The 26210-nt window shown below is 59.4% G+C and overlaps 1 protein-coding gene across 4 annotated transcripts in view; it reads left to right on the forward strand.

The window, feature by feature from the left end:
• Positions 1-22272, forward strand: part of TRIOBP (TRIO and F-actin binding protein) — a 54823-nt gene extending 32551 nt beyond the window's left edge. For 2 of the 4 annotated variants that reach the window (XM_070600570.1, XM_070600567.1), the window contains 13 exons: positions 4726-4782; positions 7282-7350; positions 7470-7559; positions 7947-8056; positions 9492-10020; positions 10678-10788; positions 15832-15979; positions 17693-17795; positions 18384-18543; positions 18729-18842; positions 19724-19810; positions 20660-20823; positions 21616-22272. In XM_070600570.1, the coding sequence (XP_070456671.1) occupies positions 4726-4782; positions 7282-7350; positions 7470-7559; positions 7947-8056; positions 9492-10020; positions 10678-10788; positions 15832-15979; positions 17693-17795; positions 18384-18543; positions 18729-18842; positions 19724-19810; positions 20660-20821 (1740 nt within the window). In that variant the 3' untranslated portion in view covers positions 20822-20823; positions 21616-22272. Of the gene's footprint in view, positions 1-3883; positions 4128-4725; positions 4783-7281; positions 7351-7469; positions 7560-7946; positions 8057-9491; positions 10021-10677; positions 10789-10967; positions 11154-15831; positions 15980-17692; positions 17796-18383; positions 18544-18728; positions 18843-19723; positions 19811-20659; positions 20824-21615 lie in introns of those variants that run through there. The other 2 variants (XM_070600568.1, XM_070600569.1) reach the window with 2 other exon arrangements.
• The last annotated feature ends 3938 nt before the right edge of the window (positions 22273-26210 follow it).

Consider the following 26210-nt stretch of genomic DNA (forward strand, 5'->3'; position numbering starts at 1 on the left):
CCCGAGCCCGAGCCTCAGCCCGGCCGCCCCTTCCTCACTGCCTGGCGGCGAGAGGAGGTCTCGGCCGGAAGACGGGCGCCCCAGCCCACGGGCCGGCCGGCCGGCCTCCCCTTCCCCGGCCAGAAGCCCAGGTCACCCCGAGGAGATGGGCACGCCTCGTCCCGGGCACCCCGTCCTCACTTTTGCGGGACCAGTCACGAACGGTTTGGGGGTGGCCCTCCCCTCCAGCCCCCTTGGTGAAGACCTGATCCGATTCCTCCAAGCCGCCAGACCCACGGGGGCTCCCGGGGCTCCGGGCCGTGGGAGGGGCGGAGACGGGCCTGGCCCGGGGCTGGGGTCTCGCCTCGGGCTGGAGAGAGGCGCTCCCCGGCTCGGATGGGTGGCGCTGCCCCGGCCTGGGAAGGCTGCCCACCCGTGTGGGCGCTGGCCGGAGGTTGGGTGGGTGAGAAGGGGCCGCCCCGTCCCGCCCTGTCTGGGAGCCCATCCTGGGGTTTCTCAAGCGGCAGGATACCGTGTTCTCCCGGGCTTGCCCCGTCGCAGCCGCGCTAGGGCCTTGGGTGGGGCAAGCCCGCGAGTGGGGGTCCAGGACACGGTGGCAGGGGCTTGTCTTTCTCTTGGGGATGAGCCCTCCCCGAGCTCTACAAGTTATCGCCTCAGTTATCGTATTGCACCGCACAGCCGTGTTCACCATTATCCCCATTTCACAGTCGGATAAACTGAGGCTTGAGGAGGGGACTTGGTGAGTTGTCCGAGGTTATCCTGAGTGTAAGGGAAGGGGTAACCTCTTTCTAGGTCAGTCTGGCTCCTTGATTGTGAGGTTCTGGAAGGGAGGGGCAGAGCTGCTTTTGGTTTCTGACTAGTGCTTAGGGAGGCTCCAACAGCCTGGAGGGTGGGGTTGCGGGAGGTTGAGTGAGTGGAGACCCTGACCAGGAGTGGGCGGGGCTGCCGGGGGATTGGCACCATGGCCCCTGCCCCTGTGAGTGTGATGACCTGGCCTCTGCCTGGACTTCCTCACATCCTGCCACCTCCCTGCGGGCCCTTCCTGTCGTCAGCAGCCTCCCCTTCCCCCGGCGGGGAGCAGAGGGGGATGTCGGGGGAGGAGCTGAGTCAGTGTTCTGCCTCCCCCACCCCAAGCCAGGGGGCGGGGCTGGCGTTGCCCCCTGGGTGCCTGCCAGGCCCTAGCCTGGGTGCTTTCACATTCCCGGAGCTGCCTCTTTAAGGTTGGTGGTAACTCCCCATCTGCCAGATGAGGACCCTGAGGCATAGGGAGGTGAAGTAACATGCCCCAGGTGACACGGCTGAGCCAGAATTTGTGTCCAGGTCTGGCCCAGTTCTCTCTGGGGCCAGATAAGCAATGTACACAGTTGCCTCTCCCCGGGAGGCACATGCTGAGCAGGGTAAGGCTGCTGGCCGTGCCTGTGGGGGCACGTGGGGAGGAACAGCACAGCCAGCACAGCCCCGCTGGTGGGAGGGGGCTTCCCGAGGGAGATGCCTCCTGTGAGTGCAGGACTTTGTCAGGTGGAGATGGACTGGCGGAGGGAACAGTGTGGACAAAGGCTGGCGGTCATGTTTGGGGAATGGTGAGACAAGGGGCCGGGAAGAGGCCTCAAAGGCCAGGAAAGGCAGCTCGGGCTTCCGTCAGGGGCACTGGGGAGCCATGAACGGTTTTGGGGCAGAGGAGAGGCTGGTGATCACCACTGACAGTGTAGGCTGGGTTCATCCTGACTGCCTGCAGACCTGCGCCTGCTCGGGATTAGTGTTCCTCTGCCTTCTTCACACACAGCTTTTCCTCTCTCCTGGCCCCTCAGGGATCTGTATGGAGCAAGTGGCAGAGGTGCTGTGAGTGGGCCGGTGCTCACAGGCCCCGGGAGCTGCCTCCCTCTGCCCCGGGCTGGCGCAGCCCGCCCCCGAGCCTCCTTCCCCAGCTGCTGCCTGGCCGCAAATTATATACCTGTTTTCTTGCTTATTGTCTGTCTCTCCTGAGTCCCACCAGGGCAGGGGCCACAGCTCTCATTCACAGTTGATCTCATGGCCTAGAACAGTGCCTGGTGCTTAAAAAAAAAAAGGAAAAGAAAGAAATTTCTACAAACATTCTCTGTGCCTTGGGTCCTGGAGGGTGAACAGCACATGTCCCTGCCTGTGAGTGCCTCTATGTAGCCTGTGAGGGATAAGTAAGTGGCTTCAAGATCGTCATGGATGCCACAGAGGCTGGGGGAGGGCAGCTGGCACGGCCTATGGTGTGTACTGGGAAGGGGGCCTCCGAGGTGGCAGTAAAGACCCTCCAACAGGGTCTGAGCGTGAGTAGGGGTTCTGGTCAGCGGGAGCAGGATACGGGCGTATATGGAGGGCCCGGCGTCCTGATGTATTGGGATCAGAGAGGATGGGTAGTGACATAACCATGGGGCCCCCTAAGCAGGAGGGAGGCCAGGCTGAACGGGTGGACTGACACTTTTGTGCTATCCTAAGGGAGCGGGACCTTGTTTTGAAGCCAGTCTTGGGGGTTTTAAGCAGACTTGTGACACGAGGCTTTTCCGAGTGGGTCCCCCTGCCAGAGTGTGCTTAGAGGAGGCCGTGTGGATGGTCCAGGCCGGCAGGAGGCCATGCCGACCTGTGGCCTTGGCCAAAGGGAAGAAGGCGGGCCGCCTGAGGGGAAGGAGAGAGAGGGTTCCTGCAGGTGGAGGGGGTGGCCGGCCTGAGGAGCTGTGGGCGAGGGTGCGGCGTGAGAGATTGAGGTGATCGGACCTTTTGACCCCGGGGTGGTTCTCAGGTGACTGCAGGACCTCCCCTGCCAGCAGGTTTAAAACTCACGTTCGCAGCCTCTTCTCCCCAAGGTCACCGTGCCATCTCGTTCCTGTGTTTGTACCAGCTTCCAGAGGGTCACCAGACTTCTCCATATGTGGCACATTCATTCCTCTCGCAAAGCTTGGGGGAGGGCAGAACCTCTCGATCATTTGCCACGTTAGGCAGCTGGGCTCAGGGAGGGGATGTGACCCCCTTCCCAGGCAGCCCTTGGGGTCCCAGCCTGTCATTGCTCTGGAAGCCTCTGGCTGATCTAGCCCTGACGCAGTCTGATTGGCTAGGTCATCTGCTTGTCCTTCCTGGGGGCTTTCCCCTGGGTCAGCACAGCGATGCCAGCTCCACGTGTGACCCCAGAAAGCCTGGCTCCTGAGGGCCAGGGGGTAGAGGTGGAGACTGCCCCCAAAGCACAGGAATTTAGACCAGGGAGATAGAAGAGGGTACATTGTGACTCATCAGGCTTTCCCTGGGGCCTGGCCACAGCACGCCAGGCCCGGGGCCACGGGAGGTCCCAGTTTGAATGAGGTGAACCCAGGTGACCTGGTGGCCCTGAGCATGGCTACCACTTTTCAATATAGCTTGGGATGACCTGGGCACCCATGGGAGGGAGACAGGGCCTACAGCCCCAGGGCTTCCCAGCTCTGAGCAGAGCCCGAGTCCCCTCCCTCAGACAGGTATGCAGGGAGGGGGTGCATTGCAGGGGTGGGGCTGCTGGCCTGCTGAGATCCAGGGCCCCTGGTTCCATGGCCATGGTTATGAATGGCTCTGGTTGTCCAGGCTGCTGGCCCAAGCCCCTCTCAGGCCACTTCCTCCCCCTGAAGAAGAGCAGAAGGGCTCCCTGGGAGGAAGGCGGGTCAGGGGAGGTGGCCAGGTCAGGTGGCTCTGGATTCCAGGTGTCCAGCTGCTATCGTCATGTCATCATCGCTGCTCAGCCCCGAGTCATGCTGCCTGCTCCCTCCACGCAACCAGACACCTTGGCCTGGTGAGGCTGCGATGCAGGTGCTGATAGGCGGGCTCAGAGCCATGGCAACAGGTGGCCACCTCCTCCCCGTCCGCCAGCCCGGCCTGCCCCTCTCTCCTCCCTGCCAGTGGGCAGGAGCTGAGACTCTGCAGAGGGACAGAACTTAGACTAGAGAGCGGTCTCCCCAGCCGGCAGGAGGGGTCTGGTGACTGACGCCCACCAGATGGGCAAGGCCAGAGAAAATGCCGGGATGAGCAGCTTCTTCATGCAGGCCTAGGTGGGCATACCTAGCTCACTGCCCCTGTGGAACATGCTGCAGCTGGGAGCCCTCAGACCCCGGGGCCGTGCCCCGCTGGGCAGCACCCGGCAGGTAGGGCTTGCCAGGACTGAGGTGCCGTCTCCTCAGCCCTTCCAGAGATGGGGGGGAACTGAGGATCTCTGACCCCAGCCTTGGCCTGACTCCATCTTTCAGGATCTCCAGGAGATGAGGGCAGAGCAGGGCTGGTGGGACCACAGGAGGGTCCCTGGGTTGGGGGTGGGCAGGAGCATTAAGGCGTTTTCCTGGTGAGCCTCATCAGTGGGAGGAACTGGATGGTTTGCTCAGCCTGCTGGTGCGGCCTGTTCTGAGCTCTCTAAGGGTCTCTTTGCAGGTGGAGTTCTCTGGCCCCCTCTCTCTTATTCCTGGGTCAGGAAGGAGGTCAGTGGGAGGGGAGCTGAGACAGCTGTGGTGGGTGCACCGGTCACCCGGCGGCCCCCTGCTCTTGGCCCTCAGAGATTGCCGAATGTTAGGGAAAGGGGCCAAGGCTGCCTCAGTGTCTGGGGAGCCTGGATTTGGGGGTTACGTGGGCCCTCAGCCCTCTCTCCTGGCTTCCCAGGACCTCAGTCTTACAAGACTCAGTCACCCCCTCCTGCCCAGCTTCCTTTGGTTCTCTGCTGGCTGACTCATCTGCCTCCTTGTCTCCCCACAGCCTGATCTGCTCAACTTCAAGAAAGGATGGATGTCGATCCTGGACGAGCCAGGAGAGGTAGGAGGGCTGAAGTGGGAGGGCAGGAGGGTGACCTGCCACAGTGCCCTGTAGGGTCCCTGGGGCACCCCAGGAGGCTGAGCTGCTTCCCAGGCCTGTCCCTGGCCTCTGGGTAGAAGGGGTGCAGGGGAGGGGCCAGAGTGGGAATCCTAAGGGCACAGTGTTTCTTGTCCAACAGAAAAGGGCCTTGGGCTGTGGGGATGGGAGCACAGAGGCTGCTGGTCATCTCTCAGCCTCTTGGCGTAGTCTGCAGTGTATAAAAGTCATCAGGGACGGGGTGACTGACGCCCTGCACCCATGCCCTCCTCTCACCAGGAGCCCTCCTGGCATCCGAGGGGCTGGGTGGAAAGATTCACAGAGGTTATCCCGCCTGAGACATGTACAAATTCCCAAGACTCAGCCGTCAACAGCCCCCTGCCCCCGGGGTGGGGCTTCAAGCACATTGCTTGATGTCTCACCAACCTGGGGCCCCACTGGTTGAGTCATGGCTTCCTCTGGCCTCAGTGACCCCATCTGTGAAATGGGCATAATGGAGAATGACAATTGTTTTCAGGGTGGTTAACAGAGTCACAGAGGTCAAGCACGTAAAGGGTCCCACACAGCCCCCATGCCTGCTAGGGCCTCAGCTAATAACACTGCCCTTTCTCTAATGTGTCCATCCTTAGGACCAGAAGGGACGGTGGCCTTTCACTGCCTCTGCCCTTTCAGCTGCCAGGCTGGAGCTGGCTTCCTGCCCACCCCACTGGGGAGGGGACGTCTCCCGGCCCCTGTCCTGCATGCGCCTGCAGCTTGGTCTGCGTGCAGGCCACATGCCGGGGAGGGCTCAGAGCCAAAGGGAATCTCATTGTGTTTCCTACCCACATGCTTTATTCCCTCCAGCCCACGGCTTTCCATCCCGAAGCCTGCTCGCCTGTCCTCTGGTGGCTGTGCTCCAGGCTCACACAAGGCCTGGCACCCGGCCAGTGACCCCCCTCTCCCCTGCAGGGTCTCCGAAGGGCAGAGATTATGGGCCCCACCCAGAACTGGCCGTTACTCATTCTCTTACAGGGTTTTGGAATGTCGGAGCTGGAAGGGCTCTGGGAGTTCAGCCAGCCCAGCCCCTGTGCACAGACAGGGGACAGGCCCATGAGGGCTTCAATCTCTTCCAGGCGCAGAACTAGGGGCACCTGATGCCCACGGGGCTCGGTCCAGCTCTCATCTCAGACAGTCCTAGACTAGGCCTGGAAGGGCCAAAGAAGTCATTTGGCATAGAAGCCCTGCCCCACTTTATAGAGGGACAGTTGAGGTCCTGAGAAGCCACTTGGGCCCCTCAGTGAGAGCAGGGTGGTTCTGAGAGGGCCAGCCTTGAAGAACAGTCCCCAACAACCCAGTGCCTGTGCCCATGCCAAGTGCCGTGAGAGACTTACAAGGGAGGGTTCAGAACTTCTGACCTCATGAGAAGGCTTAGGGACTCCTTATTGGCCCAACTTTACAAGTCAGAAGACTGAAGCTCAGAGAGGTCGAGACTCTTGACTAAAGACACACAGCTAGCAAGGGATACAATAGTTGTAACCTAGATCTGTTGGATGTTAAAACCCTGTTTCTTAGGAGGGGCAGTGTGGAAGGAAGTAGAAAGCGTCATCCTGACCCTTCCTTGAAAACTTCCCATCTTTTTGAGGAAAGAAAACTAAGTACTTGAAATAACAAACAGTGTGGATAGGGCTCAGTGATGTGAGGGAGCCCCAGGAGGGCTGGGGACTGGGTGGCATGTCCTGACCCTGGCAGTGGGTGGACCTCGACTGGCATTCCAGTGAATGGCCAGAAGCCCAGAGGTGGGATGAGCTTGGCATGTTTCATGTCAGGCTATTCTGGTGCCCCCGTCCCTCTCCTGCGTGTCCTGCCAGCCTCACCCCGCTGGAGCAGAGAGAGACCACAGAAGGGTGCCCAACCCTGCGTGTACGGGTAACGCATTCTCACAAGCTGAGCACGGCGCGTAACCAGCACCCAGATCAAGAAACAGAATCCGACCAGCACTCAGACTCCTCCCCCACGCCACCTTCCATCCTACTCACTGGGGGACTTGTCCTTCGCCTCCGAAGCGATCCAGAGGGGCACATGGAAAGACTTGTGTCCCTGACTTGCTAGGCGAATGACCTTTCACAGGTCACAGCCCCTTCCTGGTCTGCACTGGGGGGATCTGCTGGTAGGAGCCTTGGCAATCTTGGTGGAAAGGATCAGGAGGGGAATGGAAGGGTCACCAAATCAGAGCAGGGCCGGGAGAAACTGACCCAACCCATTTCACAGACCCCGCCCCCGAGGCTCAGAGAAGAAATAGGGGGCTGACTGCCAATGTGGATTTTCTGGCTCTGTGCTGTGGTCTGCCCCCCACCCCTCAGCAGGGCCATGAGGGTGCCAGGCCCTACAGTGAGCAGGATGGCTGACCTGGCAGCGCCCAGGACACCCGTTCATTTCGCCCTCCCCACACACGACCCCCCGCTCACCGCCCCGTCTCCTCTCCAGTGGAAGAAGCACTGGTTCGTGTTGACCGATTCAAGCCTCAAGTACTACAGGGACTCCACCGCCGAGGAGGTGAGACGAAGTGAGAGGGCTCCTCCCCCATCAGTTGCTGGGGGGCCCCCGGGAGAAGCTTGGGGGGCTCAAGCGGGATCAGCGGAGAGCATGGATCATTGCGGGCCTTCCTGCTGCAGGCGGACGAGCTGGATGGCGAGATCGACCTGCGCTCCTGCACGGATGTCACTGAATTCGCGGTGCAGCGAAACTACGGCTTCCAGATCCACGTGAGGCTGCTGCGGTGGGGGGCGGGCGACTAGAGGGCCCCCAGAGGAGGGGCTGGTGTGGAGTGTGGCTCACCGTCAGAGACTGGCTCCTGTCACTCATTTATTTAGAGACCGTCCTCAGAGCCAGGCAGCAGCCCTGCTGCCGACACTTAGCACATCCAGGGAGATCCTGGCGTCGCTGGCGGGGGTGGTTTGAATGTTGGGGACACTGGAGCAGCCGGGCTCCTCTGAGGCTGGAGGAGGGAGGTTGTGCCCCTCTGCTCGCCTCCAGGTTTGAGAGCTTAGACACCCTCCTGGGAGGGAAGGGCCCCCCTCCCCGGGGTCCACAGTGGGGACGAAGTGATGAGGCTGGCCAGGTGGCAACCTGCCTGTGGGGTGGACTTGCAGACTAAGGATGCTGTCTATACCTTGTCGGCCATGACCTCGGGCATCCGGAGGAACTGGATCGAAGCTCTGAGGAAGACCGTGCGCCCAACCTCAGCCCCAGACGTCACCAAGTACGTGCTGGGCTGGACAGGGGCCTGGGGGAGGCACTTACCCTGCATCCCTGAGTGGAATTCTGGCACTCACCTGAGGGCCCTGTGGCTGTACCTTCTGGGCCTCAGTTTTTCTGTCAACAAACTGGGGAGAGGGCAATGAGCCTTCTTGAGTCATCCAGAAGCGCATTGAGGATTTGAGGTTTGACTGCCGTCGCTTTATATCCCCTGCATCCTCAGAGGGTGGGGAGAGCCTCGGCCCTTTGGAGAAGATGCTGGCGAGTCAGAGGGCCCCGCTGGGTGGGTGGCTGTCTCTGTGCGGTGGGGGCTAAGGCTGTGGTAGGGAGAAGGGATGGCTGGGTGGTCTTGGTGGGAGCTCACTCCCTCTGGAGGTCGCTGTGGGTAGAGGGGCAGGAGGGCTGAGTTACCTGGTGGTAGAGGCCCCCAAAGTATAAACCCCGGCCGCCCACAGGGGGCTTGCATTGGTGGCTCTTGGGCAGCAGGAATGGAAGTGCGAGTCCCCCTGCCTGGCCACACCTGGCTGTTCAACAAGGCCAGTCGCTTTCTTGTCGAGTCTCAGATTCCTCATCTGTCATGCTGAGGATCTGTCACGCCGAGTGTCATGTGAGGACGTGCACGGAGGCCCTTTGTCAACTCTGAAGGACTGTACAGCTGGACTATTCAGTTTATAGCCAAACACAGTGGCTTCAACGAGGGAGAGTTTATTTCTCTCTCCAGAACAGTTCAGAGGTAGATAGTCCAGACCTGCCTGGACAGCTCTGCGGCCCTCAGCTCACAGCTCTGCCCCTGGGCCAGAGGACTGTAGGTTGCCAGGCCAGGGCACGCCCAGTCCTCTCACACCCACTGGGCAGAATGTGGTCACGTGGCCACATGTGGCTGCCGGGGATGCTGGGAAGTGTAGTTTTGGGCTGGGCGACCATGTGCCCAGCTACTGCTGTGGAAGAAGAGGAGAGCTGCCACCTTATTCAGTCTCCACCATCTCTGCTTTGTGCACCCAGAGGTCACTGTTCACCTCAGCCTCGGCAGTGACCACGGGCATCCCCCCTGTTCCCTGGGAGCCCAGGACCCTGCCTCACGTGTACTTCTAGTAATAACGCTTTGGTCGCCATTTGCAAAGGGCTTCCTGGTTACTTTGCATGCATTGGCTCCCCCGGTCCTCATCCCTCCTGTGAGAGGCACTGTCCATATGACAGATGAGGTGACTGAGGCTCAGAGAGGGAAGCCAGATGGCCTGGTCCCCTCTGCTGGTAAGTGGTGGAGCTGGGATGGTTCCCGGGGCTGTTAACGATGAAGATCTAGTTCTGACCTCCAGGTGGGGCTGCTTCCTCCCCTGGGGTCCATCCCCAGGCCCTGGCCCTTGGGTGGTACTCCAGAAGTGCTCGTTTGGGCCTGAGTGGGGAAGGTCCCACCTGATGTGGCTCTGCTGCTGCCCTAGGCTCTCGGACAGCAATAAGGAGAACACGCTGCATGGCCATGGCACCCAGAAGGGCTCCCTGAAGGCGGGGGAGCCGCGCGTGGGCTCCGAGGTCATCAGCCGGGGCGGCGGCCTGCGGAAGGCAGATGGGCAGCGGCCATCCCTGGACTATGTGGAGCTCTCCCCGCTGACGCAGGGCTCCCCGCAGCGGGCCCGTACCCCGGCCCGCACTCTTGACCGTCCAGCCAAGCAGGAGGAGCTGGAGCGGGACCTTGCTCAGCGCTCTGAGGAGCGACGCAAGTGGTTCGAGGCCACAGACAGCAGGGCGACAGAGACACCGGCCGGTGAGGCGCCGCGCCGCAGCCTGGGCGCCCCTTTGACTGAGGACCAGCAGAGCCGGCTCAGCGAGGAGATCGAGAAGAAGTGGCAGGAGCTGGAGAAGCTGCCCCTGCGGGAGAACAAGCGGGTGCCTCTGACCGCCCTGCTGAACCAAAGCCGTGGGGAGCGCCGGGGGCCCCCGAGTGACAGCCACGAGGCACTGGAGAAGGAGGTAGGCATCACGGCTGGCCTCTGGGAGCCCGTCACCCCACCAACACCCCTCCTGTCCCTGCAGTCACACTGTGCCATTTATCTTGCATACCTACAGTGATGGGGAGCTCACCCCAGATGCACTGGCTGGCACCTCAGACTCCTTGTGAACTGGAATTTTCCTTCCTGGACCGTGGGTTTTTTTGTTTTTTGTTTTCCTTCTTAGTTCTGTCCTCAGCAACCACAGAGAAAGGAAGCGGGAAGAGAAGGGAGAGACCATTTATTGAGCCCCTTCTGCATACCAAGCCTTGTCCTAGGCCCGCTTTGCCCACATTGGCTCATGTAATCCTCACAGCAGTCTCGTGGCCCCGCAGAGTAGACCTCATCATGCTTTTACTGATGGGAAACTGAGGCTCAAAGACGTTTCCCCTGCCACCTCCATAATGTGGTAAATATCTGTGACCACGGTGTCCGTCTCCAAACCCTCTCTGGTCTTCTCTGGGACAGAGCTCTCCTGGGTCACTGACCTGGCCATCCAGGAAGCAGCTGGAACATCCCCTTTGCCCACATCTCCAGACCAGGGCCACTTCCCCTTCTCTGACCCACGGCTCCTCACTGCCTCCCACCAGCCCGCTCCCCACTTCCAGGCCCCCACTGACCTCAGCTCCTCCCCTCTCAGGTCCAGTCTCTACGTGCCCAGCTGGAGGTGTGGCGTCTCCAAGGGGAGGCCCCTCAGGGTGCACCCAGATCCCAGGAGGACGGCCACGTCCCCCCAGGCTACATCTCACAGGTGAGGCTGGGGAGCTGTTTCGTGGGGGATGGGGGCAGGTTTCTGGTTGCTAAGTTTCCAGAAAACAGCTAACTTTTTGGGAGCCCTTCCTGTGTACCTGGACCCGTGTGAGGCCTATGACATGCGTCATCCGCTGAATCTCGCCAGTGGGTGGACATGATCACTGTGCCATTTTACAGACAAGGCCACTGAGCTGTGAGAGGTTATGTGACTTGCCCGAGGTCTCCCGGCCTGGAGATGTCAGAGGTGGGATTTGAGCCTGGGTCCGCTGACTGAGAGCCCTGTGTGAGCCCCCAGGCGACCCTGTGCACTCGGACCCCTTCTCCTGCACCACCCTGGGGAAGTGGGGAGCCAGGGGAGAGGGGGAGCTCCAAGGGGCAGGCCCTGGGGGTTGCCGCCTAAATAGGCAAATCCTGCCTGTGCCTGCCAGGCCGAGGCCCTGCCCAAGGCGGTCTGTGGGCCGTGGGAGTCTCCACGGCCCTCGGGGGATGCACAGGCTGCTAGGACAGCCGCGCTCAGCCAGGGCTCATTCTGTTCCCCTGGGGACGTTTGGTCACGTCTGGAAACACTTGTGACGGAAAAATACGTGTGTGTATATACATCCACACTTAGATATGTTCATTATCAATTTTACTGCTACAAAGGATGTTTAGTACACAACTTACAAATAAAAAATACATAATACGTTTTATTGTGAATTCCATTTAGCAAACTGATTTTTCTCAGAATACTTTGACTGTTTGTTCCGAGTGCTTGTACCCACAGCTAACTGACAAACGAGTGTCGTTCTAACGTGAACGTTGGTTGACATTTTTGTTTATGTTAATGAGTAAGATGAGAAGACGTATGTCAAAGCTTTACTTGGTCAATGTCAATATTGTGTCAGGTTCTTGTTCCGTTGACAATGTGATGGTCATAGATACGGCACACTTTTAGTTTAATCTGCATTGTTAGCATCGTCTCCTCACTCGCTTAAGTCTGGGCAATCAACAAGACCATAAACCCAGCCCCGATCTGTAATGTCTACCAGCTTCCATGCGTAAATGCCCCACGGTGGCAGATGGCCCTGAACACGGAGTTGGGAAGATACGTGCACGCTGTTATAGAGCATCCCCACCCTACAGACACAGACGTAAATAACCTCGAGAGCACAGACGATAATAAAATGCAGTGAAATAATCAGGAAGTGATGAATTTTGAGTAATTGCTTTGTTTTTATTGTAATTTAAAGTTTCTATAATTTAATTTTTCATAATGGTTGTGCTTAGCAACTGCATCACAACATTCCTAAAGATTTGAAAATTAGCTGCCTCCAGTCAGCACAGCATTGCCTGAAGCGGAAAGGAATGCTGGGATCCCAGGCTCTGGTTAGGAGGACCTTCTAGAAGCTCTGAGGAGGGAGGTCGCGGTGCAGGGCTCTCAGGAAGGCTTCCTGGGGGCGAGCGCTGAGCAGCTGAGCCCTGGTGGGCGGGGAGCATGGGCTGTGGCAGGAGGTGGAAGGCCAATGGGTGCCTATGGTGGACACCTCCAGTGCCAAGCCAGGGGGCTGGGGTCTCATTCCGCAGACCTGAGGAGGTTTGGGTCTGACAGTGACCTCGGGAAGGTGGTGTTGGGTGGGGGGGGATTGGGAGGGGGCAAGGCCCACATCAGGAGCAAGGACAATGGCTGAAGGAGAGAGGGATGCAGGAGGGTACATGGACGGAGGAGAGCTTGGGACTGGGTGACTGGGCCCGAGGAAGCCAGGGGGAGCCCCGGGCGCCCTGGGGCTTGGGCTGCTGTGCGTGGCCAGGGGGCTGTCTGGGGCTGAGAAGTTGATGGGACCTTCAGCAGAAGGGAGACCCGGGCCAAGGGAAGATGGGGCCTGATGTGGAGGGCGAGCTTGGGGTCCCCTGACATGGGGAGGGGAAGGGGGGAGGGAGGCTATTGTCAAAGCCTCCCTTGATGCCAGAGGAAGGGGTGGGTGGGGCATCTCCAGGAAGGGTGGGGCCCAACACCACAGCTTGAGGCATCTGGGACCACCTCAGAGACCCCCACCCGGAGGGCTTCCAGCATGCTCTGTGGAGGCCCCAGGGGCTGCCTTTCTAGATGGATCCCTTCACTCCCACCAGCAATTGGAGCATCTCCATCTTTGTCCGTTTTACTATTAGCACCTGCGTTAGATTTCCTTTGGAAAAGGGTTTCCATCACTAAAATGAAACTTGAAAAGCACTGCTCTGACCTCTCAGCTTGCAGCTGGGGAAACTGAGACCCAGAGATGCGGCGAGTTCTTCAAGCTGGAGGCAGGCCTGTGTCTGCAGTCCAGGCTTCCTGGGCCCAGGCGCCCCACTGGGCACTCCAAGGGCCATCAGCATTTCATCGTTAGGCTGGGATGGGCAGGGGGAGCAGGCGGAATCTGGGGATGGGAGGAGAGAAGGGAATGATGAGGAGACAGCCTGAGACGGGGGTGGAGGAGGCCCCGGTGCGGAGGCCCCAGAGAAGAGGAGCTGAGCCATCTGTGTCCCCTCGGGCACTGGAGGCAATTCAGTGGGCCCAGGACAGGTGACAGGTGGGGACGGATTCCCCAGCCTGGGAGCTCAGGCTGAGTGGGTGCCCCTCCTCCAGCTGGCGGGGTTTGCCACCACGGGACAGCAGCTGCAGGGTGTGGGCTTCACCCACTGCGGCTTTAGTGCCTCCTCTGGCAAAGGGAGCCTTCCAGCCTATTGCAGTGGGGGCCGTGGGCCATGGATCTGTACTCTGATGCATGTCAGCGGTGGCAGCCAACACCCTGGGCCCTCAGGAAGGTAGGTCAGAGAAGCACCTGGCCTTCTAGGACCCCTCCTCATGGGCTGGTTCCCACCTCCTGACATCAGCCTCCAGACACCCTATTAGCTGCTGGGTCTGCCTGCCTGATCTGGCCCTTTAAGAGCACCAGTCCCCACCCCCCGTATTGCTCCAGTCTCTACAGGTGGGTGGTCTCCACAGTTGGGTGCTGGCTTTCCTTAGGGACCCTCGTGAGTTGGTTTTCTGGGGCCTGTGTTACAGGTGAGGAGACAGGCTCAGAGAGGGGAAAGGGCTTGTTCAAGTTCACCGCATGGCACAGCCAGCACTAGGACCTGGTCTGTGGGGCTCCAAAGCCAGGTTCTGTTGTCCTAACTGGGGACACACAGAGGACAGGTGCAGAGGCCAGCGGGACAGATAGACTTCACCACCACTCATAACACTGGACCCGGGAGGCCAGGCCCTTGCCCTTCTGGGGTGGCTGCTCGGGAGGTAGAGGCCAGTCCGCACTCGCCAGGAGGTGCCCTGTGGCATGGGGGAGAATGCAGTCTCTTATCTGGCTCTCTGTGCCTCAGTTTCTTCCCTGACTCTTCCCTTTCTCTTTTTAATGATCTTAGATTACATAAGAAATATGTTTACATTTTCAAAAATAATTCTAACAAATCAAACGGTTGGAAATAAACATGTGAACTCTCCTTGCCCTGCCTGCTCCTGCCCCAGGGGTCACCTCAGTGACCGTTCGAGCCCATTTGTATAGTTTCCTGTTGCTGTCACGGATTACCACAAACACAAATAATACACATCTGTCACCTCACAGTCTGTAGAGCCGCAAGCAGTCTAACGTGGGTCTCGCCGGGCTAAAATCCAGGTACCTGCAGGTTCCTTTCTAGGTAGGATCCCTCTCCTCGCCTTGTCCAGCGTCCGGTGGCCACCCGCATTCCCTGGCTCGTGGCCCCTTCCTTCGTCCTCAAAGCCTGTGAAGGAGAGTGAAGTCCTCCTTGTTCCCGTCACGCTGATCTTCCATGCTCACTTCTCCCTCTTGCTCTGCTCTCCTGCCTCCTTTTCCACATCTAAGCACCCTGCAATGACATGGGGCCCCGTGGACAACCCAGGATAGTCTCCCTGTTTTAAGGTCAGCTGATTATCAGCCTCGAATCCCCCTGCCGTGTGAGGTAATGCAGGTTCTGGGGAGTAGGACGTGGACATCTTCGGGGGGCCACTACTCTTCCTCCCACGCATCCTCCTCTTCCTCTGCGTTCACGTTCATGTTCTCGGCTGGACGGCTCCGCGTGCTTCGTTTCCGTGAGCGCGTGTTCTCAGAAGCCAGGTTTCATCACCTAACTTTCGGGACAGCTTTCCGCAGCCGCCCACGCAGGTGGCTCTGTCTTTGAACAGCTGCCTGGTCCTTTGTAAGGCGCGATCCCATCATTTATTTAAAGGCTCCCCTCTTAGGCATTAGATTGTTTCCAGTTTTCATCTGTTACCAATGTTGCCATAGGGAATACCTTTGTCCAAGAGTCTTTGCACACATGTGACTTTCTATGGGGTCATTCCTAGGAGTGGACCTGTCAGGTCAAGGGATGGGGTCATTAAAACTGTGACGATGCCACCAGACTGCCCTCCATGCACCCCGCCACAGTTGACTCTCCCAGCAGTGGGTTTTATCTGTCTTTTAAATACTTGCCAGTCTTTTCGACACGGCCCCATTTTGTGATGTCATCTCACTCACTCAGCACCTGCCACAGTCAGGTGCTGGCTTGACTCCAAGCTAGGTCAGACCTTCCCCGTCTTCAGGAAACTTACGTCCTGACCGAAGCAGAGCCTCTTGAGGCAGGAGACAGGCTGCCCAGAGACAGAGCTAGGAGGACGTTTGAGCTGGGCTGCAGGCCAAGTGAACGACCTGGGAAGAGGAAGTTGCCAAAGAATGTTCCCAGCAGTGGGAATAGCATGAGCTAAGGCTCAGAGGCGTGAACCTGCCATGAACTGTTTTCATAACGATGGGGTTTCTTGGGGGAAGGGCCAGGGATGAGGCCACAAGGGTCAGACCCAGGAGCAGGGACTTGACCCTATAGGATTGGGAGCCTTGGAAGGGCTGAAGCTGGTAAGTGACAGGGTGACGTTTGCGGCTCGGGGGCAGGTGCAGGCTGGTGGTGCCAGGGTCCAGGGAGAGGGCTGAAGCCCGGACCAGGGCAGGATTTCCCCTGAGGCCTTTTGCCCCAGGCTGGGAGAGAGCCGCTCTCCTGGCAGTCAGGGCAGCCCCATGACCTCCCGGCCTCCAACCCGCAGGAGGCGTGTGAGCGCAGCCTGGCCGAGATGGAGTCCTCGCACCAGCAGGTGATGGGGGAGCTGCAGCGGCACCATGAGCGCGAGCTGCAGCGGCTGCAGCAGGAGAAGGAGTGGCTCCTGGCCGAGGAGACGGCAGCCACAGCCTCAGGTGAGGACCCCAGGCAGGAGCAGCACGGGGGGCTGGGCCTCACAAGCCTCCAGGCTGAGGCTTCTCCTAACTGGACTCAGGAGGCCTTTAAATAAGAGGTGCAGGTTCAGTGCCAAACTTGGGTTAAAGGGTCAGGAGGGGTTGGAAGCCCCCAAAACTCGGCCTCTGACCCTACTTGAAAAGGGGAAACTGAGGCAGTAAAACCCCCCCCTCCCAGAATGGGTTGTGACTCCTCACCCTCAGGGGCCTGTGGCCACTGGGAGGTCCACCTCAAGCCCCCAACATACACCATCTCCAGCTCCACGCCCAGGCCCATAAGTGTGCTGGGGAGGGACTGCTCAGCCACAGACCTGTCCTCACAGGAGGGCCACAGCCTCACTGGGCACACAGGCTGGACTCGGGGCTGGGGGGGGTGTTTACTGAGCCTCAGCACCCATGTGACATAACCCAGTCCTTGCAGTGCCTAAGGGAGTGACCCCATTTCACAAATGAGGAAACGGGGGCTCAGAGAGGTTCGTGACTTGTCCCATATGCCCATATGCCCGCATGGGCATAGCTTGAAGGTGGCAGAAGCTGGAGTCGGAGCCCAGGGCACTCCGATTGCAAAACCATGCTCTGAAGCCTGCCCTCTGCTCTCCCAAGCCAGAAACAGGAATGCTCAAGCTCTGTCACTGCTGTGTGTGCCTGGCACATCCTAGGGGTGCGCCGTGGGGTTGGCAGAATAATGGAAATGATGAAAGAGGTCACATGATCTAGAACTTGCCACCTGCCAAGGGCTTCACACACTCAAGCCCATGGCCCTTCATCCCGCACCCTGGGGGCCTGTGTGTTTTGCATTTTAGGAAGATAGCCCAGTGCGTTTATTAGATATCCCCCCATCCCAGCAGGGTCTGGGCTTCACCCTGAAATCTAGCACCAAGGTTTTTGCAGTGAAATTTCTCAAAGTCACACTTAAGTGGGATAATAATGACCACAAATAGCTTTGTGTTCGTTCAGGTTGGGGATTGCCACCAAAAGACTTATGAAAAACTTTCAGTGTTTGGAGCTTTTGGATTTGGGAATTATGGATAAGACTGTGGATGAGGATTGTTTAATCCTCACAACAACCTCATGTGAGCGTGAAAAGACTCGGTCCTTGGGAGCTCACAGTCTGAAAAATAAACCAGTGAGAGCTAACGTCCAGGCGTTTCCTCTGTGCCATGCATTGTTCTAAATGCCCTGGACACATCTTCCAATAACCCATGACAGAGGTGCTGTTATCCCTGTTTTCCAGATAAGGAACCTGGGGCACAGAGGGGTTAAGCCCCCTGTTCAAAGTCACACAGATTTGTACCAACTGCAGAGTCTGCACTCTTGGTCACTAGGCTGGGCAAGGCAGATGTACCTTGTTAAAGAACCTCCAGGTTCTGCACGGAGGGCCGTGTGGGGTCTTACCCAGAAATCACTAACAAGAGGTACCAGTGGTCAGACACTGAGGTGTCTCCCCAGTGGGGTCCATCAGACCAGGCTTGTTATCCTCCCTTGATAGACAAGCTCAGAGAGGTTAAGCAACTTACCCAAAGCCACTCAGTTTAAGACACAGCCTGGTCCAGTGCTCTTTGCATACCACTCCCTGCTCCTATCTCCATGGTCCATGTGGAGTCTCAGGGGAGGTGGAGCTTGGTGCTCCTGACCCCACTTCCGTCTCCCCTGAACCTCTCTGCCTGCTTCCAGCCATCGAAGCCATGAAAAAGGCCTACCAGGAGGAGCTGAGCCGGGAGCTGAGCAAGACACGGAGTCTCCAGCAGGGCCCGGACGGCCTCCGGAAGCAGCACCAGTAAGATGGCACCTGGCCCTGGGGTCTGTAGGCTGGGCCTCCATCTGAGCCAGGGGCCCAGCTGTCCACCCTGGTGGTTATAAGTCGGGACCTGTGCTGAAACCTCTTGGCAGAGGACACGTCAGTTTGCCCCCAGCTGAGACTCCTCCTGCAGTCACGTGGCACAGGGTACAGAAGCAGCAGGGCCTCAGCCAGACCCCCAGGCCAGTCCACATAGACAGTTCTTTAGGCCCCTTCTTGTCTACCCAGACTCAGCATCCACACTCCTCTTCTCCTCTTTAGTGTCCCCTAGAGCTGGGCTGCAGTATCACCCTTGGCCAGTAGGTGTCCCTTCCCACCCCGAGCACAGATCTGGAACAGTGGGGCTGTGGGGGCCTTGGAGATGGGCTCCTCCAACCCAGCCTCTCACAGAGGAGCTCGTGCAGCCCAGAGAGGCTGTCAGCAGTTCACAGCCCCACAGTGGGCTGAAGGCAGAAGGAGGGCGGGAACCCAGGAGTCCTGAGCTGTTTAGAGGCTGCCATGACCCGACTCCGGGCTTGGTGGAGGGCGGGAGAGCCCAGCCATCCTGGCCCTGCTCCGCCCCGGCAGGTCAGACGTGGAGGCGCTGAAGCGGGAGCTGCAGGTGCTGTCGGAGCAGTACTCGCAGAAGTGCCTGGAGATCGGGGCCCTGACGCGGCAGGCGGAGGAGCGTGAGCACACGCTGCGGCGCTGCCAGCAGGAGGGCCAGGAGCTGCTGCGCCACAACCAGGTGGGCCCGCTCCGGGGGTGGACGGTGTGTTGGGGCTTGGGGCGTGGGCAGTCCTGGCCCCTGGTGGGGGTGGCGCATGGGCAGTCGGGGTAGGGGGTTGGGGATGGGCAATCCCGGTCCCGGTGGGGGTGGGGAGGGGAATGGGCGGTCCAGCCTCCCTGCACTGACCACCCCACCCCTCCCAGGAGCTGCACACCCGCCTGTCAGAGGAGATCGACCGGCTGCGCGGCTTCATCGCCTCGCAGGGCACAGGCAGTGGCTGTGGGCGCGGCAGCGAGCGGAGCTCCTGTGAGCTGGAGGTGAGCGCCCGCCCCTCCTGCCAGGCCACCCGGCCGGCTTGGGGCCTGGGGCTGGCAACCCGACAGGCTGGGTGTGCCCTGCAGCGGGAGCACTGTGGCTCCGAGGGGCTAGGCCCCAGTGAGGAAAGGCACCCGCAGTTAGGAAGGACACCTGTGTGTGCCCAGCACTACTGGGTGGGGCGGAAGCCCTGCAGCCAGAGCCCAGCCTTCCCGTCTGCGTCCTGCCACCTCCCTGCTGTGTGACCATGACAAGTCACCTCACCTTTCTGAGCCCCAGTAGCTCATCTATAAAATGATGCTAGCACCTCCCTTACCTGGAGAACCTGGAGTGAGAAAATGTGTGTGTGATCCCAGGATCACCTGAGTCTTTGTTTTATTTAACTAAAGTTTATATGCAGCTTTCCTCTGTGCCTGGCAGTTCTGTAAGCCCTGTGTACGGTTAGTTGGTTGAATCTTCCTAACAGGCCGAGCCTGTCTCCTCCTTGGTCAGGTCAGCATAGCAACACCTGGCCCTCAGGGTTTCGCAAGGGGTTAAGGAGGGCCCGCAGGGAGGCCCAGCCCTCTCTGGTTCACAGTAGCATCACACTGTGGCTTCTTTTCGTCCTCTTTGCCCTCAAGTTGAGGGCCTGGTACTGTGTTGGGGCCACAGCTGAGGTGACCATAAGATACCCACTCACATGGTGTGGACAGAGATGAGGGAGCGAGGAGAAATCAGAGAGGGCTTCCTGGAGGAGTCTGCCCCTGAGGTGGAGCGGGTCTTGGTGCAGGTTGGGAGCTGCACTCTTGGGGCCTGAAGCAAGGAGAAGCCAGGCAGCAGGGTGCTGTGGGTCAGGGTAGCCTTGGCCTCTGGCCTTTGGTCAGCCTGGCACCCATGACCCCAGGTGCTGCTGCGAGTGAAGGAGAACGAACTTCAGTACCTGAAGAAGGAGGTGCAATGCCTCCGGGACGAGCTCCAGATGATGCAGAAGGTAGGGCCCGCTGGCCGGGCGGGGGTCCGCAGGGCGGGGGAACCTCTGATCTACCTGAATGCCCGTCCTGTGAGCACCTGCTCTGTGCTGGCCACTCCCCCCTCCTCCTCTCATCTGGCTCTGCCCAGCCTCTCCCACAGAGGTGTCATTATCCCCACTTACAGACAGAGAAACTGAGGCTAAGAAAAGGAAGGGGCCTTGCCCGAGGCCGCACTTGCTTTCGTTTACCAGCAAATATTCCCGGAGTGCCTCCTGTGTGTCAGGCACTGGGCGAGGTGCTGGGAGAGAGCCCAGGACGGGACAGGCAGCCTGCCTGTGCGGAGCGTCTGCTCCGTGAGGAATGGGCTGCGGGCCCCGCCATTGGGAGGGCCGGGCGTTTCAGGCTCAGCTCTGTGCGTCTGTGGCCCGTCGGTGACAGCTTGGTGCCATGTCCCTGTGCCTTTGACACCCTCTGTGTGCTGGTGGCTCTATGAGCGTGTGAGCCAGACTCATGGAAAAGGCCCTGGCCCTGGGCCAGGCTAAGCTGGGTCTCATCCCAGCCCCTCCTGGCCGTGTGGCCTTGGGCAACAGCGTCACCTCCCTGAGGCTCTGCTCTCATCTCGAGCGGGATGAAAATGATGCCCACACCTGTGTCACTGGGGGGTGCTGGGAGGGGAGGCCCGGGGTGGGGGCCGCCCCGGGGGGCACCTGGAGGGACAAGGCCCAGGGGGCTGTGGAGGGGCCTGGCTGCATTGTGCTGGCTGGGAGGGAGCGTGGTGGGCCTGTGCCAGGTGGGCAGGGCTGCTGTCCAGCCTCGGCACAGGGCCAGGCAGGGAGGGCTTCTGCCCTCACAGCCCCCCTGGCCCCCAGGACAAGCGCTTCACCTCGGGAAAGTACCAGGACGTGTACGTGGAGTTGAACCACATCAAGACACGGTCAGAGCGGGAGATCGAGCAGCTGAAGGAGCACCTGCGCCTCGCCATGGCTGCCTTGCAGGAAAAGGAGGCTGTGCGCAACAGCCTGGCCGAGTAGAGGTAGGTGCCACGGGGTGGCCACCAGGGGTGGGCAGGGGTGAGGCCGGGCGGGGCACCGGGCCTGGAGGTGTGAGCTCCAGGCTCATCCTCACCTGACTCACTGTGCCACTCGGGCCAGGACACTTCCTTCTCCTGGCCTCTGTTTCCTTCTCTGAAATGGGCTCAGTGACACCAGCAACATGGGGTTGTCGTGGGGATCAGTCAGGGTACATTTTGTAAACTTGAGCACGTTCCTTCATGGGTGGGAAGTGCGGTTCAGGATCTGGTTGTTGCTGTGTCTCCCCTTGTGACAGCGGGTGCTCTTAACACAGCGCCACCCCCGCAGCCTGATGAGGCCCCGCCCCTGCCCAGGGCTGACAGCGCCCCTGGCTGATCTGCCCAGGCTCCCGCGTCCTCTCCACCCCCAGCCGTCAGACCCGGGTGCCTGATCCTCACAGAATGCCTTCCGCCCAGCTGCACCCCCGCAGCCTGATGGAGGCCGGCCCTCTGCCCGCCTTAGTCTCAGGGTCACCCTTGAGTTAGCAGGGTCTGGAACATTTTTATGGTGCTTTCCCTAACGCCGCATCTGCCTGGAGCTTCCTCTTCGTGACAAGTCCTTGTGGACTTCCTAAGGCATGTAGGAGAGGCCACCCTGTGGGCCAAGCTTGGGGAGAAGCCCAGAGGAGCAGATCTGGCCTTTGGGCTGAGAGGCATTGGAAGGACCTACTGGCCACCCTTGCCTGGCCCAAGCCAGGGGCCAGGGCCAAGGCTGGGGCTTCCCCAGCCCTCAGCTCCCCTGCTCTTGTCTTCCAGGTCCTCGTGGTCCAGCCCCGCTGCAGACCCCCCGCCCAAGGGGACCAGTCGCCCTCCTTCCCTACTGGATGGAAGTCAGAAGCCAAGCTTTCTCCCCACCCTCTGTGGGCCGCACGTACACACACACACACACACACACACACACACACACAGGCGCACACACACACACACACTCTGCGTATCTGAGCGCGCCCCTCGCACTGGGTCTTATCTTGCACCTTCTTCAGGATTTTATATGTGAAGAGATTTTTATATAGAATTTTTTCCCCAAAACACTTTATACCTTTTAAAAAGCAGTACCTGGTGGCCGTGTGCCTCCACACTGGCCTGGGCTCTGTCTACAGCCACCTGCCTGGGCTTCTGGGCCTGTGGCCCTGCCCGGGGTCTGGTGGGGGCCCAGCAGCGGCCATGGCAGGGTGGACTCTGTGGGAGAGGCAGGGGGCCAGCCACCCTACCTCCCACTAACTACTTCCTGCCCTGGGGGACCCACACCCTGGGGCTCTGGCGGAGGGACAGATGGACAGAGGGAGCCAGCAGCTGTCCCCAGGCCGTACCTCCTCCTCTGGAGGTGCTGGGCGTGGAAGCGCTGGAGCCACCCCGTGAAGGTGTCTCTCCTCTGCTCCATGAGCCTTCTTAACTTAATAAAATGTTCCGGCAGCTCTGGTGTCCTAGATGGCTGGGGCAGGGCGGGCCGTGGAGGTCGGGGTTTCTTAAGCGGCTTCATCAGCCACACCGCCAGCGCTCCACCCTTCCTCGGGGGTGGCCTGTGGGCTTCTGAGGGTGGAGTTGAGACTAGTTCCTCCGCCAGGCGACGGCTTTGCAGCTCCATGTGGAGTTTGCAGACCAGCGGCAGCCACGAGCTGGGGAGTTGTTGGAAATACCAGGTCCGGGCCCCAGCCGGCCTGCTGCGCTTGAACACGGCCCCCGCGATCCACGTGCACCTCAGAGTCTGACAAGTCCTGGGCGGGCACTGGGCCCAGGCCTTAGAAAGAGGACCAGCGCTGAGACTTCACCCCTGGCTGACCGTGGGCAAGCCACGTCCCCTCTCTGAGCCTTAATCTGCTTCTCCGTCAATTTGGGTATCTTTCAGCCCCAGCCGTATATTGAGGCTGTACCCATAAGTCCTGTCCAGCCCTGGGCAGGGGGTCGGGTCGGGGCAGTGGACATGGCCACTCCAGGCCCACCGGGCTGGGAGGCCTCATCACGGCTGGCTGGCTGTGCTGATACTGGCCACACGTGGGGCTGGGAACAGGCCCCATTTCTGAGCTGCTGCAGGCCCGGCCGGGGCTGTCTGACGCGCAGGGCTGTGGCTAAGATGGTGAAGACCGGAGAGGGTGACGTGATGAATCTTCTGGACATAATGTTGAGCCAAAGCAGCCGGCCACAAAAGAGCACACGCTGCACGATCCCATTTATATGAGGTCCAAGAGCAGGCAGAGCTGTTCCTGTGGCGATAGGCATCAGAACAGTGGGTACCTCTCGGCTCTGGGTGGGGCGGGGCACATTGACGAGCAGTGGGCACGAGGGAACTTTCTGGAGTGCCAGAAATGTTCCATGTCTTGATCTGCGTGGTGGTCACATGGCTGGATACCATGTAAAAATTTACCACACTGTGCACTTAACGATTTGTGCATTTGTGTGTGAACCATGTCTCAGTTAAAAAAAAAAAAAGAGCCAGGGTTCCAGCAGGTGCCCAGGTGAGCCACCTGGGGAAAACCCCAGTAACCTCTCAAACAGAGAATTTGGCCAAAATCATGTGGTTTGGCTGCAAGGTCTGGTCTCCTCGGGCAGCCAGGCGTGTGCTCTGGAAAGAGCCGAGGCTGGGGGATCAGGCTGACCCGCCTGAGTTCCGAGCCCGCTGCTGCCTCTGGCTGGCCGTGTGAACCTCCTCGGGTCACATCCCTCTCTGGGCTTTTTTCCCCATGTGTTGAATGGGGACGATGATGTCTCCCACGGAGGGCTGTGTAGGCATTAAATTACCGACTGTTTCAATTCTCTATTGCTGCCTAACCAACTGCCACAGCCTTAATGGCCCAGAACACAGCTCTTTGTTACCGCTCGTGGTCTTGTGGCTCGACTGGGCTCAGCTGGGCAGTTCTCTTGGTGTCTGTTGTGCAGTTGCCGCCACATGTGGCTGGGCTGGAGTCGTCTGAAGGCTCAGCTGGGTTGGGCATCCAAGATGGCTTCTTCCCTCATGTATCTGGTGCCTCAGCTGGGATGGCTGTGAGAGCTGGGGGCCACTGGACATCTCTCCCTGTCTCCACGTGGCCACTTCCGGTGGCCAGCCCGTGCCCCCCCCACAGCGTGGCACTCTCAGGGTAGGCTGTAGTCTGACCGCTTCCATGTTGTTTGACTTCTCTTTGTTTCTTACACGCTGCTTGTGGCTTTGGCTTGGAAGTGCTGTGGCACGACTTCCATCACGTTCCTCAAGAACAGATCATAGGGCTGGCCCAGATAAGCGGAGGGGACAACGCCGGGGCAGGAGCGCCGGGTGAGGGCTCGTTGGGAGCCATCTTTCTTCTCTGTGCTCTGTGTCTCCACCTGCCTCTCCTCTTCAGTTAATCACAAGGAGCTACAGTCAGCACAGAGGAGGCAGCACACCCAGCCTGGGAGGTCAGGGGAGGCTTCCTGAAGGAGAGGGTGCTGGAGTGAGCAGACACTGGCTAGCTAGGAGGGTGGCGAGAGTATCCCAGGTTGAGTGGACATCACGTTCAAAGGCACTGAGATGGGAAAGTAGCAGGGACGGAGCAGCTGGGTTTGGCTAGAGTTTGGAGCGCATAGAGGGATCCGAAACAAGGCCAGAAGGGCAGGTCAGAGCTGGAGTCCAATTCTGCAAGGATGGCGGGGTCGTGGGTCCACGCTCTAACCTCGTTCTTAACCCAGGGGAGATGTCGGGGAGGTTTAGGCGGGCAGTGCCCTGGCTCAGGACGGAGGTCTGGATGAAGATGGGGGCGTCGTCTGCACAGGGGGTTAGCGCGGACCCCAAGCTGGCTTTGGGGGTGGTATATGGTGGCGGAGCGGGGGATCGAGGGGTAGGTTAACAGCAGCTGTAGTGAGCCAACGCAAGAAGAAGGGAGTGGCCAACAGGGGCCGGAAGAAAAGGCCCACAAAGAGTCCACTGAATCTCATCAGGCCACCAAGGGTGCGGAGCCACATGGGGTACGAGGACTGTGGGGGAGGACAGAGAAGTTTGTCACTTCCTTGTCACCGAGTCAGTTGGTGACGAGTGTCACCAACGAGTCACTTTACTCTGCCTCCCTTTTCTAAAGCCTAGATCTTCAGTCCCCCCAGCCCCACCCATCCCGGGGCTCCGGGACCCACCCACTCTGAGCCCCAGGGAACTGCAGCTCCTCTGGGGGGCACAATGTCACCCGCAGTGGCTCCCCTTCAGAAAGCACTAATGATGCAGACCCCTCCCTCCCACTCCATCCCTCCCTCTTCTTCCAGCTGCCCTCATTTATGCCACTGCCTGTGCTTTGACCCTGGACATCCCTGCCTTCAGCAAGCAAAGACGCTGTGAGAGGCAGGATGAGGAAGGAGTCAGAGCTCAGGTAGGGGGTCAGACAGCCCTCCATCCGCATCCTTGCTCCTAGCTCTGCAAACTTAGACAAGTTACATAGCTTTTCTGTGCCTCAGTTTCCTCCTCTGTAAAATGGGGATAGTCGTGTCTACTTCGCAGAATTGTGAAAATTAAAAATGAACTAATACATGTAAAATGCTGAGAAGAAGGCCTGGGGCCTAGTAAGTACAATACAAGTGTTAGCTATTATTATTATTGTAGTGGTTATTATTGTTATGGGGCGGTTATGAGGATTAAACGAAATGATGGAAGTAAAACGCATGGCACAGGGCCTGGAGTACAGTAAGTATTTCCAAAGCAGGAGCCGTTATTTTATTAGTATCAGTCGGAGGTCAGCAGATGCCCCGTCCTCCACCATGCCCAGGAGCTCTGGTCACACTTGGTCCAAACCCCAGTTCCACGCCTTGAGAACCCAGACCTCTGCCTTCCGTCTTGGCAGGCGCCCACCTGTCACTTTTCAGCGCTCCCGGAGATGTCCTCTCTCGAGGCAGGATGTGTCACCAGGTACAAAGCCAGACCCTTCAGTGGCTCCACAGTAAATCCTCTCGCGGGGAGCATCCTATTAGGGGCTCTCAACATCTCGCCCCTTGTGCCATCTCACCACAGGGCAATGGGGGCACCTGGCAGTCTGGAGGAGCCCAGCCTGACCCCTGGGTACTGCCCACCAGCTCCTCCTCGCAAGCCCTGGCCAACTACCCCTTTTCTGCTCCTGGATGAAAATGCTTAGCCTCGTCCCCATGACCACGGCCTCATTCAGCCTCTTCCCTGTCCCCATGCCTGTGACCTGGGTCAGCCTCTTCCCTGGTCGCTAGCCTCCGGTTTTTCTCCTCCCGTCCGATCCGTGCACTGCGGGTGTGGGCTTTCTAAAACAGAGCTGGCAGTAGTTTCCCTTCACGAAGCCCCGCCCTGATCCCCTGCTGCTCTCAGGATCCAGTCTCAGCACATGAGCCCCTCGGCCTGCCCCAACCCCTCACCCTGCCCCTTCCAGCTCCCTGGGCTCCAGCTTCCACATGAA

Source organism: Equus przewalskii, chromosome 29, assembly GCF_037783145.1.
Source record: "Equus przewalskii isolate Varuska chromosome 29, EquPr2, whole genome shotgun sequence".
Taxonomy (NCBI): domain Eukaryota; kingdom Metazoa; phylum Chordata; class Mammalia; order Perissodactyla; family Equidae; genus Equus; species Equus przewalskii.